We start from the raw sequence: 14,928 nt of genomic DNA, 5'->3' as shown, positions 1-14,928 counted from the left end.
TTAGAGAAATATAGTTGTATTGAAACAAGTGACACTGTCTTACCTAACGGGCAAATTGTAAAAAAAAATAAAATGCACTTCTGTCAAAAAAATTATAATCCCTCATTGATTTGAGAGCATCGTACGATGACGACTGCATTATTTTTTTTACCTTTCTTCTCGACCAAACGCTGCCTTTCTGTCATCTTCTACAAGTCCTTTTTTTAATACGTTTTTATTTTATTGCACATTACTTTAGTTACATTCCATAATGATGCACACAAGCAATCTTATTTTTCTTCTTGTTCAAAAACAATTGTACAGCGGCATATAACAAAAAAGATTGAAAAAATTAAAGAAATAAACATTCTTTCATTTGGCGGATTTATACATACAAATAAACAGGATAGTTAAATAAGCTAGATTCTTGCTGGAAAATAAGAAAGAGACCAAAAGACCAAAGCATTAAAAAAAGGCAAAAAGCCAAGACAAAACAGAGAATATACCTTCAGACATTACTGTAATAAGAGTAACACTTTGAACTTATACATCATCTTCATCCTCCAACAGTAATCCAACACCGGTCCCCATGTCTTATCAAACAAAGTTACCAAAGATGTTTAAAAATAAGTGGAGAAACACGCCGTGGCCCCCTCCTCCCTCTCAACGTGAGCTGAAACTACTGTTTGGACTTGAGGGGGGAGAGGGGCGGAGCGCACCGCTGTGAAGGAAGGGTGTGCTGCATTTACAACACGAGACAAAGGCACAATAATCGTTTTATCTCGATTATTTTGTTTTCATGAATGGCAAATGGCTGCATTTATATAGTGCTTTTATCCAAAGCGCTTTACAATTTGTTCCTCACATTTGACCCATTCACTCACACATTCACACACCGACGGCGGAGGCAACCATGCAAGGTGCCAACCTGCTCATCGGGAGCAATTATGGGTTAAGTGTCTTGCTCAAGGACACATCGACATGCTGCCCGGGAGGAGCGGGAATCGAACCGGGAATCTCCGGATTGCCAGACGACTACTCTACCTCCCGAGCCACTGCCACCCCTTATCATGAAACTCATGATCGTGAGCCAAAATCTTAATTGAAATTTAAACTTGATTAATTGCCCAGCGATAGACGTCATCATTTCGACTAGAATAGAACTCAATCACCCTGAGCATCGGGTCCCCCCAGGGCTGTGTCCTCAGCCCCCTGCTGTATTCGCTGTACACACATGACTGTGTGGCCAGGTTCAGCTCCAACTCCATAGTGAAGTTTGCGGACGACACGGTGGTGGGCCTGATCTCTGACAATGACGAGAAGGCCTACCGGGAGGAGGTTGATCTGGCAGTCTGGTGCCGGGATAACAGCCTACACCTGAACATTGGTAAAACCAAGGAGCTGATCGTGGATTTTAGGAGAATACAGCAGGGGACACACACGTCACTGCGGATAAATGGGGCTATCGTGGACAGACAGGGTGAGCCGTTTTAAGTACCTGGGAGTCCACATCACAGAGGACCTGACATGGACAATACACACAGAGTAGACACTGTGGTAAAAAAGGCAAAGCAGCACCTCTATCACCTGAGACAATTAACACTTTGAGTGCCACGCCGGGTTTTTCCTTTTTACCCCCTTGATGCCACCATCCACTTCAATGTTAACGTTAATATCGCCTAATCTATGTTTTAAATTATGGCTATGTGTCTAATCTGCCCATCGCATTATCAAAGACTATTTTCCAGTCAGTGCTGTCAAGGCAGATTGGTTTTTTATCGCGTCATTTCCGTTTCAGAGCATTTAGAAAAGCACCCGTTTTGAGATAAAAAACAGCCCATTCTATGAAAATCGTCTTTTACTGGAATATTCCACAACGTTGATATTCGTCAGCCTTTTTATGAATCGGTTTCAAATAAACGCTAGATGATCAATATTATACGTGCACGCAAGCACATTCGGGCCGCGCACGGATAATCGCCGCGTTGATTTCCTCTTGGACTTTTACAGTGAAACCGAAAGAGCCCATTTCACAAAACAGCTTATAACTTCATCAAAATTAGTCTGATTATCCTAACACTGATAACATAGAGTCCTTACCTGACATCAGATGGTATCCAACTGGTATATTCCAATTCCTGATCACCATTCGAAAAAATCGATAAGTGTATAGATCCAACGCGATACAGTAGAACTCCATGATCAGCGGGGCTCAGAGGCTCCAGAATGAACTGTGGTAACCCCGGCTGGATCAGTGGACTGGAAAATGTGGAGTACCGGATTTTTTTCCCCATCCATTTTCATTGAGTCCATTCCAAAATCCCTTATGTCATCTGGGAGACGATAGGGGGCGCTTTTTTCCACATATGATCTCCGGCGGTGTTCGTGTATACTCGGGTAGGCTCGCGTGATGCAATATGATTTCAGATCGCTAAAAAAGAAAAAAAAGAAAAAATTCAGAGAAATCTCGTGAGTGGCTTTCAACCACATAAAAATAAACCCGAGATATCTCGTGTGTGGCAGTTAAAGTGTTAAGGAAGTACAGAGTATCAGCGAAGATACTCCAGTCCTTCTATTCCAGGGCTGTAGAGAGCATCCTGACTGGGAATATCACTGCCTGGCAACTGCACTGCCCAGGACAGGAAGGCTCTAGAGAGAGTGGTGCTCTCAGCAGAGCGTACTACGGGTATTGCACTACCACCCCTGCAGGACTTATACAACAGGAGGTGCAAATCCAGAGCCTGCAGAATAATGAAGGACCCTCACCACCCCAACAATAGCCTGTTCAAGCTGCTGTGGTCAGGCAAGCGCCTCTGCATACATGTAGCAAGAACAGAGAGACTCAGACTCAGCTTCTTCCCCCAGGCCATCAGAACACTGAACACTGATCTCTCCACACACAAGCACACATGAACACACACACACACACACACACACACACACACACACACACACACACACACACACACACACACACACACACACACACACACACACACACACCACACATCCTGCACTCTCTCACACACAAACACACTACAGGTCACTTTAGGAAAAAGCAAAGGTCACTTTAAAAAACATAAATGTGTGTTTTTGCATAGTATAGTTAGTATAGTATAATTATTACATATTGCATAACTGTATATTGTATAGCATATTGTATTGTAGTGTATATAGGACTCATTACCTTTAATTCATAAACTTAGCATTGTATAGTATTTTATCTTAGTACCTTTTATCATGTCTATCTATTCTATTTTATTCTATTATTATTTGTACAATCAAGGCGGGCATGGCCACCTTCATGTCACTACATGTCTCATGTATGTATGAGACTAATAAATCTCTTGAATCTTGTTCACATCTCAAAATTCCAATTGCACGTTGAGATCGTGAAAGGATTAAGATACCCGACGGCAGATAAAATTGGGCTACTCGTCGACACGTTTAAACGCTTAAACGTTTAAACACGGTGTAGCATTATTGACGGTATAGCAAACCGACCCTCCGGAAATCCTCAAAACATAAACAACGTTATGAATAAGGAGTCGAGAGGGAGATACTGTAGCTGTTGTCAAACTTTTCCCCAGAGCGCGCGGCCCATAAGCGAAGCGGGCAGAGTGCAGCACACCTGCAGTCTGGCGACCCTCAGCCTGTCATTTCATATCTGCGTCGGGGAAAATGTCATGACACTGTGGATTAGGCCTCCAGACATGGAACTGTCCCTGACCGCTGTGACAGCTCCTTTGCAACGAAACACGGAGGCGTGTGTGTGTGTGTAGTTCATATTATGTGTTTGTGTATTCACATGTGTGTGTGTGTAGTTCATATTATGTGTTTGTGTATTCATATGTGTGTCTGTGTGTGTACCTGCAGGAGTGACGCAAGTGTGTTCCCTTGTCTAGAGATCTGTTCCTCTAAAATGTTGCAGTTTTTCCCGGTTCGATTCCCACTCCTCCTGGGGCAGCAGGTTGAAGTGTCCTTGAGCCAAGACACTTAACCCCCTAACTGCTCCCGATGAGCAGGTTGGCACCTTGCATGGTTGCCTCTGCCATCGGTGAGTGAATGGGTGAATGTGAGGATTTTTTTTAAAGCGCTTTGGATAAAAGCCGCTATATAAAATATTTACCATTTTTTACCATTTACTCATTTTACATCTGTACAGTAAAAAGGTGAATCCAAGAGCAAACACACACACACACACACACGCACACACACACACACACACACACACACACACACTCACACTCACACTCACACTCACTCACACTCACACTCTCTCACACACACACACACACACACACACACACACACACACACACACACACACACACACACACACACACACACACACACACACACACACACACACACACACACACACACACACACAGTGTCAGTCCGAGCACTTGGAGATGGTGAATGAAACAGAAGGCAGCCATTCTCATTGGATGCGGTTCATCGTGATGCGCTGCATGGAAACGTTTTTACAGGGTTCTTGCGGTCGCTTCCCCCCCCCCGGCCCAGACAGCCGTGCGTGGGCAGTTAGCGAGCTGATCTCAGTCGACTCTGCCTCAACAGTGCAGCCTCATTTCAGGTCGCCAGACACCATAATGCCAGGCCATCTCGAAAACCCATAATGACCGGTGTGTGTGTGTGTGTGTGTGTGTGTGCGCGCCACTGGAACTGGTCATTTTCCATTTCACTGCCTGTTCCCTCCGGATGGCCTTTGGCCCTGTTACCTCATAAGTGCTGACTGTATCCGAGGGCGACTGTATCCGGTAGCGACTGAGACGCTAACCTCTCTCGAGTCTCCATGTGCTCACGGGGAGATGCAGTTGTACAGTATAGGCGTTTTTTCCTATTTGCTGTGTGTGTGTCTGCCGCGTCAGTGATGGATGGTCCTCCGGGGAGGGGGCGATATCTCTTCCCGCGCACAGGGGTGGCGGGACGACGACAGGGCAGAGCCCGTTATCCTCCGGGGAGGGGACGATATCTCTTCCCGGGGTGGGGGGGCGACAGGGCAGAGCCCGGTGTCCTCCGGGGGAGGGGGCGATATCTCTTCCCGGGGTGGGGGGGCGACAGGGCAGAGCCCGTTATCCTCCGGGGAGGGGACGATATCTCTTCCCGGGGTGGGGGGGCGACAGGGCAGAGCCGGGTGTCCTCCGGGGAGGGGACGATATCTCTTCCCGGGGTGGGGGGGCGACAGGGCAGAGCCGGGTGTCCTCCGGGGAGGGGACGATATCTCTTCCCGGGGTGGGGGGGCGACAGGGCAGAGCCGGGTGTCCTCCGGGGGAACGAGCCGGGTCTGAACCGGTGGCCAGGTTATAGACTGGTTCGCGTGGGAATAAACCTTTCTCCCAGCCCTTGGGAGATTTCAACTACTGTCGACCCCGGGCTGGGTGCCCTCTTAATCATCTTGAGAGCCAGGCTGGCATCGGAGAGCGTGGCACAGGGGAAGACTAGCTCGCATCACGAAAATGGTTAAAGGTGCTGTAAGTGGTATTTTTTGGTTAAAATAAGTGGTCTACATGTTAAAATAAGATAAGATAAGATAAGATATTCCTTTATTGATCCCCTTCGGTAGCTCTACTAGTAGCTCTACTTTCCGACAGTCATCACTGGTATGGAGTGTTTGGTCAATAACACGGGTCTCCCGGTCCCAGTCTCAATGTAGAGCTACCTGCCACTTATTTTAACAAAGAAATACCACTTATAGCACCTTCAACTGACCAAGACAGACAACACATGTGGTAGTAACTTGGTTACCTTGACCATAATGGATGACAATAATCTCATAAGAATCCATTAAACAATAAATCAAGAATAGCCCATGAAACACGATCTAGTAACTGGATCACATTTAAAGTTCCACAGACTAGTACAGGACTCGGCAGGACATCCTTCTCTCATGCAGCCCCAAAGTCCTGCAATTACATTCAGTCAAAGTTAAAGTTGGAAGTTCTTCCTTCCCTTACGGAATTTAAATGTCTGATTTAATTTCTCTATGAACTGTTTTTTAACTGATTGCACTGCACATTGTTTTGTTGTTTTATTTAGTTGTACACTGAGCAGTTCTGTAAATGAGGTGGCCTCATCTCAGAGCTCACCTGAGTATAAATAAAGGTTTCAATCAATCAAAAAAGAATAGTTAACAAAAACACAATAAAGGGCTTTATAAAGCAGCAGGACACAATGATTATTTTCAAGCTTAAAACTTCTCCACAGGAATCATCAAGGAGTATCAATGTGATAATTTCTGGATAAACAAATCTTGTCTAAATATATTTGCACAAACAAGTTACAAGCTCTCCGAATCTGTCCTAAAGTCACGCCTGTATTCCACATGAAATAGAACTAAGCAAATCACACTCTCTCACTGCATGTCTACGGCAGCTGTGGCGGCGTGCCCTGTCTCCGCTGTGTCGTCCTGTGAGTGCCATGTGGGGGGAGGTGCAGGTGGGGCGATGGGGGGAGGTGCAGGTGGGGCGATGGGGGGAGGTGCAGGTAGGGCGATGAGGGGAGGTGCAGGTGGGAGGTGCAGGTGGGGCGATGGGGGAGGTGCAGGTGGGGCGATGGGGGGAGGTGCAGGTGGGGCGATGGGGGGGAGGTGCAGGTGGGGCGATGGGGGGAGGTGCAGGTGTGGCAATGAGGGGAGGTGCAGGTGGGGCGATGAGGGGAGGTGCAGGTGGGGCGATGGGGGGAGGTGCAGGTGGGGCGATGGGGGGAGGTGCAGGTGGGGCGATGGGGGGAGGTGCAGGTGGGGCGATGGGGGGAGGTGCCGGTGGGAGGTGCAGGTGGCGCGATGGGGGGAGGTGCAGGTGGCGCGATGGGGGGAGGTGCAGGTGGGCGGTGCAGGTGGCGCGATGGGGGGAGGTGCAGGTGGGGCGATGGGGGAGGTGCAGGTGGGGCGATGGGGGGAGGTGCAGGTGGCGCGATGGGGGGAGGTGCAGGTGGGGCGATGGGGGGAGGTGCAGGTGGGGCGATGGGGGGAGGTGCAGGTGGGGCGATGGGGGAGGTGCAGGTGGGGCGATGGGGGGAGGTGCAGGTGGGGCGATGGGGGAGGTGCAGGTGGGGCGATGGGGGGAGGTGCAGGTGGGGCGATGGGGGAGGTGCAGGTGGGGCGATGGGGGGAGGTGCAGGTGGGGCGATGGGGGAGGTGCAGGTGGGGCGATGGGGGAGGTGCAGGTGGGGCGATGGGGGGAGGTGCAGGTGGGGCGATGGGGGGAGGTGCAGGTGGGAGGTGCAGGTGGGGCAATGAGGGGAGGTGCAGGTGGGGCGATGGGGGGAGGTGCAGGTGGGGCGATGGGGGGAGGTGCAGGTGGGGCGATGGGGGGAGGTGCAGGTGGGGCGATGAGGGGAGGTGCAGGTGGGAGGTGCAGGTGGGGCGATGAGGGGAGGTGCAGGTGGGAGGTGCAGGTGGGGCGATGAGGGGAGGTGCAGGTGGGAGGTGCAGGTGGGGCGATGGGGGGAGGTGCAGGTGGGAGGTGCAGGTGGGACGATGGGGGGAGGTGCAGGTGGGGCGATGGGGGACACATCATGTGGCTCTCATCCTCTCTGGTGGAGCTGGAGGACGGAACACAAAGACCTCCACCGCTTTGATGTGCCCGAGGAGACATCTTAACTCTCTCCTTTTCTCTCTCTCTCTCTCTCTCTCTCTCTCTCTCTCTCTCTCTCTCTCTCTCTCTCTCTCTCTCTCTCTCTCTCTCTCTCTCTTCTCTATCTCTCTCCCCACAGATTGCGGCTTGGTCAAGCGAACGCCAAGGAGAGAGAAGAGAGGAGAGAAGAGAGAGAGAAAGAGAGTGTTGTACAATGTGCTAGGAGAGTGAAGGAGGAAAGCTTCGGTTGTTGTTCTGATATTGTCGAGGTGTCAGGGGAACGGTACAGGACGCAGCCATGGGACGGAAGAAGATACAGATCACCAGGATCATGGACGAGAGGAACAGACAGGTGGGTGAAGGTACCGGCCCTGCCTGGTCTAAGGACACCTGTCAACTTGTACGGGGGGTGAACTTGTGGCGGCTTACCGCTGGCATTCGAGGCCCACGACGCAGGGGACTTTCAAGTCGATACAAAAAAAGGAATATATATATATATATTTTGATGAAACAAACTGTGTCCTTGGGGAATGGAGGGGCTCTGAATTGTAAGGACACAGGCTTACATAAACAGGCTTAGTGGAAATTAGGGTTGTATTCCGTATGGGAATGGATTTTCTGTCTAACTGAAGTACGTATGGGGAAAAAAACGACTGGCAAGTAAACATGTCATTTCCTGTTTAGGTGCAGCAGTCGCTTTCCTTTTATTTTTCTCTCTCTGCAGCAGCATATTTTCGGATTAACTTACGTTTAATTCAAACAAAATGTAATCCATTATATTGACTGATAAGCCCTCAAATTCAGTTCGGCGTGGTTTATGCGAATGCCGTCCTCGTTTTGCCTCTCACTCCATGCCGTCCACGGTGTACCTGTCGCGAGTGGGGGGCTCACGGCATCCTTCCCTCCCCGTCTCGGACCGGGAGCCTCAGCAGCTCGTGTCACAGACGGATCTAAACAGACAAACCTCCCTCCTCCGCCCCCGAACGGTCCCAGCCAGATAAACATAGAGAAACCGTGACATTTCTTTGTCAGTCTGGCCGTATTTACAGACGCAGATTCCCTTGCCACCCTGCAATTTGAGTGGGTGAAGTGGGAGAAGTTGATGAGGCAGCATCGGTCCTGCGAGCGGGGGAGGGGAGGGACCTCGCGGGCGCGTGGGAGTGAACCGACAGGGGCCCTGAGGCGGAGAGAGAGAGAGAGAGTCATCGGGGACCCGCCCGTGGCCTCCACACTGCGGGGCTTGTTCCCTGGCCCGACGGCTTGGCGGGGCCCCCCCATTCGCTCCCAGGCCCTGTGTGGTTGCATCTGCTTGGTAGTAATTAGGAGCAGCCACTGTACCACAGCACCCTCTCATTAGCAAGGGTGGGTCAGCAGGACACATAGCACCCTTCTCCGCCCGGGCTACGCTGGCCTGGGACGGCCACAGAGAGGGGAGAGAAAGACTGGAATTTCGCCCTGTCTGCTCCCACTAAATATAAACCCCCTAAACAGGCACAATGGCGAACAACACAAGCTGCCCTGTCTACAGCAACACTGTCTAACCCGGGCCTGGACATCTATACAGGGAGGAATGTGTCCACTTCCTATTTTCAGCTGCAATGCGCTACTCTTTGCTTTTCACTGGTACTTTTTTTGTTATGAATAATACCCAATAATGACGACGTGTTATTTCTATTCTGCCCCGGCTAAATTGGATGAATCCTGTTCACACCCGCTCAAAATATAATTTGCACTCCTCTCGCAGGTGGAACAACCTTTTTTGCCATGCACACAGAAACCTAATTGAGGTTGTGCTCCCCCTTTCCCGAGGGTGATAACACGATAGCTTATGGTTCTAGCCATCCGCTACTCTCTCTCTCTCTCTCTCTCTCTATCTCTCTCTCTCTCCCAGTGTCTCTTGACTGTTACTGTCAGGCTAGCGGTTCAGCCAAGTGAGAAACAAAAATCTACACGATGGGCCAATTATCAGCATAACACCTGGCCCTGGGTGGGATCCAAGCAGGAGGGGGGGGCAGGGCTCTTGGCACACCACAACGATCTGTACTGTCTGTGCTGACCTGTGACATCAGCACGCACGGGGGGGAGGGGGGGGGGGGGGGGGGGTGTTGTAGGGCCGACTGAAAGATATTTTTTTACACAAGATCAGGTTGTTACCGATCGCTAGGCGGCAAAGGCCGCTGAGCCCCGGAACCCCCCCCCCCCCCCCCCCCTCCCCGAACACGGTGTAGTAGCGGGGCGAGCGCGCTAGGAAGTAGTCGCCATTGTTTCCCAGGGAAGTATAGCCGCGCACGGAGAAAAGAGAACACTAATTATCAACGTTGTTTTCCTCCCCAAGCCGCGTCTCTTTCCCCCTCCGGTCTGAAAGGCCACGCTGTGTCGTCCGTGAGGTGGTTTATCAGCGCGGCGCAGGCGGGCCACACGCCGCCGTTTAGCCCGGATTTAGCTGGCTCAGCAGAGGATCCTCCTGCGCCGTGAATACACAGAGTGACGCTAAAATAAAGCTTAGGTGTAATATGATGTATGTCTGTGTATCTTTCCTCCGCAGGCCACGCAGAGTGCCATTTCTCCAGGGTGCGCTCGCAGCCAAAGGGAGGGCGGCCATTAGCATACGGGGGGGGGGGGGGGGGGGCATTGTAAGGGAGACAATTGTAATCTTTATCTGCCCTCGCTCTGCCTGCTAGCTCTCCGTATTCATAGCATTAAAATGAAAGAAGGCCCTAAGTGGGCTAATTAAATAGTGTGGCAGTATGAGACGTCGCACAGGGCCAGCGGGGGGCTCCCTGCATTATCACCGCAAGTGCTTCGGAAGGGCCGTTAACCTTTTAGGATTTATGGAACGGAGAGTGGCAAGGGGCGCAGAAGGTCTGTAATTGCACTATCTATCAAAACAAACGGATTAAAGCCCCGATCCGTGGTTTTGGTTGTCCATAAAAAAGTATTCACATACGTTTTCGATTTGGAAAATGCGTTTTTGGAAACGTTCTTAAACCATCGTTTGAATCCGCTCCGGCAGAGCCCCGGGTGTGGATGTGTGTAACTGTGTGAGCGTGAAGCAGGGCGTTGCTGAAAGAGCGTTCGTGCTCGGCGAACATAAATCTGAACATTTTAAATTAATAAACATAGTTTCAGGAGAAGGGATTCACGATCAATCAGTTCACTATTCCACCTCTCTCCCTTGTTCTCACACGCGCCATGACTAGGCTGAAGGACCAAATTATCACGCAAACTAACTCAGGTGTTGCTTATCACCTCTGATTACTCCAAGGTGTTCCTTGTCAGCTGAGACTATTACATAAACCACACTCCCCTTTCGCTTCCACCAGTTCCCATCTTCCCAACTTCACACACCCCCCTTCAGGTCCCAGCGACTGGATTTATACCCTAGTATTATAGACGGCGACGTGGTTGTGAAGGTTGCGGCGAGCCTGCCGAGCTTCCGCAAGCCCACCGGCGACGCCTACATGCAGCTGGACACAAATGTGCGGCAAAATGATGCAAGCTGCCGTGGACAGCGCAGAGCTGTGATTGGCTGCTGCCCTGGGCTGGGCCGGGCCGTGTATATGTCCCTCTGACGTGATTTACCATGTATCAGCTCGGGAGCTTAATCAGAGCATTCCATTATGAATCGTGATTAACTAGGTACATGGACCAAATTTGCTTACTGCTTAAAACTAGTTTGTATTTCTTATTTTTGTCAGACGGAGGGACTAGGAGACCCATGTTACTGACCAAACACTCTATACCAGTGATGACAGAATGTAGAGCTACTATTTTAACATGTAGACCACTTATTTTAACAAGCAAAAAAATGCCACTTACAGCATCTTCAATGATCCCATACCACAATGTATTATAGTAAAATTACTATAATTACAAACTTTTTTGTATGCACAAATTGCTGTAGTTGAGTTAACAAAATGTATTTGTTAAAGGGGCTATGCATTATAAATGTCATTTTTCAGTCTCTAGCATTGTATTATAGTAATAGGAGTTTGTATCAATGTGTTTTAGGGTCTAAATACCATATTGGCGGATTGCTCCGATTCAGCCCAGCCCCTCTCCTCCTCTAGTAAATCGGGTCATTTTGATTTGAAGTCCTGAGTCACGTCATTCGGCGCACAGTGATGCGATTGGCTCTGTGATTGGAGCTAATGCCCGCCCCCATTCTACCTAGACTAGACAGCGAGTGGGGCTGTGGGGCCGTGCGCTTTGGAGGGAGAGAAAGGAAGAGAGAGCCGAGAGGGAGAGAAAGGAGAGAAAGGAAGAGAGAGGGAGGGAGGGAGAGAGAGGGGGCACTTGGGGGGGGGGGTACCTGCCGGCCGCGCGCCACACGGGAGATTGAAAGAAAGAAAAGAAAAAAGTTTGCCCCGTCTCATCAGCGAGAGCCGAGTGGGAGAGAAAGGAAGAGAGAAGGAGGGAGGGAGAGAGAGGGGGCACTTGGGGGGGGGTACCTGCCGGCCGCGCGCCACACGGGAGATTGAAAGAAAGAAAAAAGCTGCCCCGTCTCATCAGCGAGAGCCGAGTGGGAGAGAAAGGAAGAGAGAAGGAGGGAGGGAGAGAGAGGGGGCACTTGGGGGGGGGGGGTACCTGCGGCCGCGCGCCACACGGAGATTGAAAGAAAGAAAAAAGCTGCCCCGTCTCATCAGCGAGTGGAGCTGCGGGGCCGTGCGCTTTGGAGGGAGAGAAAGGAAGAGAGAGCCTCTCTCTCTCTCTCTCTCTCTCTCTCTCTCTCTCTCTCTCTCTCTCTCTCTCTCTCTCTCTCTCATGGTATAAATGAATATTTGTGTAAATAAGGTATACGCCGACCATTAAAAAAATACATGTTAGTTTAGGAATAAGGGGCAGGTAACTATAAGATTTATTCTTCTTCCTGCTCCTTTTGTCCATGGAATGACTATTTATGATTTTTTAATGAAGAAACTATGATTGTATTATTCCATGTGGCAAATAAAAACTCTGAACTGAACTGAACTCTCTCTCTCTTCCCCCCCTCCCTCCCTCCCTCTACCAGTGCAGACTGTGGTCTGACTGTCACTCAAAGTGCTTATGGGCGGAGCCAGCCATAACAGCCTGATTTCTTGAGGCTGAAAAATGATGGTTTCGAGTACTTGATTAGAAATATAAAACAATGAATTTTTTTGAAAAAACCTTACAAATGTCTTCAATAGACTAACAGGAATTGTGTAAAGTTGCCCAAATAGTGCTAGGAATAGCAGTGCATAGCCCTTTAAGTGCTTTCACACAAACAGTTGATATAAAGTTCTCTATAAAATATATAAAACAAAAATTATTTAAAAAATTATTTAATATTAGTGTGTGTGTGTATGCACGTGCACGGTGTGCCTGGGTGACAGACACGGGACAGCAATATTAATCACAATGGAAGGCTTTAAAAAAAATATGTAAAAAGGGGTTTCAGCCGGTTTTTAAAACCATGAATGGAATCCGCTGATCTAATTCTAATAGATCTCTCGCGGCTGACGTACTTCCGGCTGCTTCCGTCTCTCCAGCCTCTCCTGCAGCCATAGGATATGAATGGACTATTAATAGATAGCTCCTAGCTTCGTCTGTGGTTCATGCAGCTGTGGTCCCGTAAACAAGGCTTTCTGATATACATTTCTCTCTTTGATAAGGCAGCAGATTTTGAATTTCGAAACGGCCGAAAGCTAGCTTAGCGTCGCAGATCAGGTCACCCAGTGCCGGGTGCGTTCGCTGTCATTTAGTTTTGGCAACTATTATTATATTGCTTTTAAAAATCGTAACGTTAACAAAGCGTCACTATCCGATTAGCACTATTATTAGTAGTACTGATTTATATATTTTCAATCAAGATTCAAGACTATTTATTGTCATGTGCACAGTTAATGCCATAAAATGAAAAACTTACTTTGCTAGTCTGCCCTTCACACAACATCAAACAGATCACACAATCACACAGTACTTACCTAGAATGAACAACTTAAATATAAGCGAATGCTAAATGCAAAAAATAAGGAGATCTTAAAATAAATGGTAGAAAATATATACAAGGCACGAGCGAGTAACATTAACATTATTGCACGTTCCGTTCACAGTGTAGGATCAAGTAGTGTTTATGAATATGATATATGGAGGTGACAATGAGTCACAGCAGCAGTGACCAGCAGCAGTTTATACCCAGTATAATCACCTGTACCTTGTATATTATTATTGCACTTTAATGTTACATTCGTTGGATGCCAAACTTATTTTTGTTGTACTGTACTTGTGCTGTATACTGACAATACATTTGAATCTAATCTAATAAATCACTACAGTATCTCTGTGGTAAATCTCTATAGTGTGTATAGAAAATCACAGGAATACTATAGTTTCATTATTGTAAATTTTATATGGGACACACACACGCACACATGCACGCACACACGCACACACACACACACACACACACACACACACACACACACACACACACACACACACACAGACACACACACACACACACACACACACACACACACACACACACACGCACGCACGCACGCACGCACGCACGCACGCACGCACACACACACACACACACACACACACACACACACACACACACACACACACACACACACACACACACACACACACACACACACACACCTGTCTCATTAGGCAGAATCTGCAGATCTTTTAAGAGGAGAGACGAGATCCCCAGACGCTAGGCTAACTCCCGAAGAAGAATGGTCTTGATTATGTCGCTGGAACTCGAAATGGCCCAATGAGAGTTGGCTCTCAAACTGAGAGGAGCGCTGCTGTGGCTTGATTGTGTTGTGACAGGTTCTGGACGCATCGTGAATACGCGTGGAATAACAGACGGCAGAGCCCAGTGGCGCTCTCGCACCGTACACACACACACAGGGCTCCCCAGCTCTGTGAGGACGGGGTGGACGCACCGAGAACATACAGCGGTGCAGAGGGGGGGGGGGGGGGGTAGTGTGGCCTGGGCCTCGCCCCCCCCCCCCCCCCCCCCCCCCCGGTGACGTCCTCTAGATGCCATTAAACAGGCTCACTGGGGTAATCGTCCAAGTCATTAAAAGTTTGATGATTCCGCTGCCGGGTGGAGGGTTGCCTGCCCTTGCTGTGGCTCATTTTTGAGGTTTTGCTTGGGCACGTCAGACGCCCTGGCATAGAGCTGCTCTCTATCTATCTCTCTCTCTCTTTCTATCTCTCTCTCTTTCTATCTTTCTCTCTCTCTCTTTCTATCTTGCTCTATCTCTCTCTTTCTATCATTATATCTCTCTCTACTCTCTCTCCATCTCTCTCTTTCTATCTTGCTCTATCCATCTCACTCTCTGTCTCTCTTTCTATCTCGATATATCTC

General features: G+C 49.1%; 1 protein-coding gene across 4 annotated transcripts in view; it reads left to right on the top strand.

Moving 5' to 3' along the window:
- mef2aa (myocyte enhancer factor 2aa) overlaps positions 1-14,928 on the top strand; it is a 185,979-nt gene that overhangs the window by 92,936 nt on the left and 78,115 nt on the right. For all 4 annotated transcript variants that reach the window (XM_084335430.1, XM_084335428.1, XM_084335431.1 and 1 more), the window contains one exon: positions 7,717-7,929. In XM_084335430.1, the coding sequence (XP_084191556.1) occupies positions 7,876-7,929 (54 nt within the window). In that variant the 5' untranslated portion in view covers positions 7,717-7,875. The remainder of the gene's footprint in view (positions 1-7,716; positions 7,930-14,928) is intronic.

The sequence above is a fragment of the Notolepis coatsorum genome (genome assembly GCF_963971535.1).
Source record: "Notolepis coatsorum genome assembly, chromosome: 18".
Lineage (NCBI taxonomy): Eukaryota > Metazoa > Chordata > Actinopteri > Aulopiformes > Paralepididae > Notolepis > Notolepis coatsorum.
Note: the sequence above shows the minus strand (reverse complement) of the source record. Positions and strands in the feature narration are given on the sequence as shown.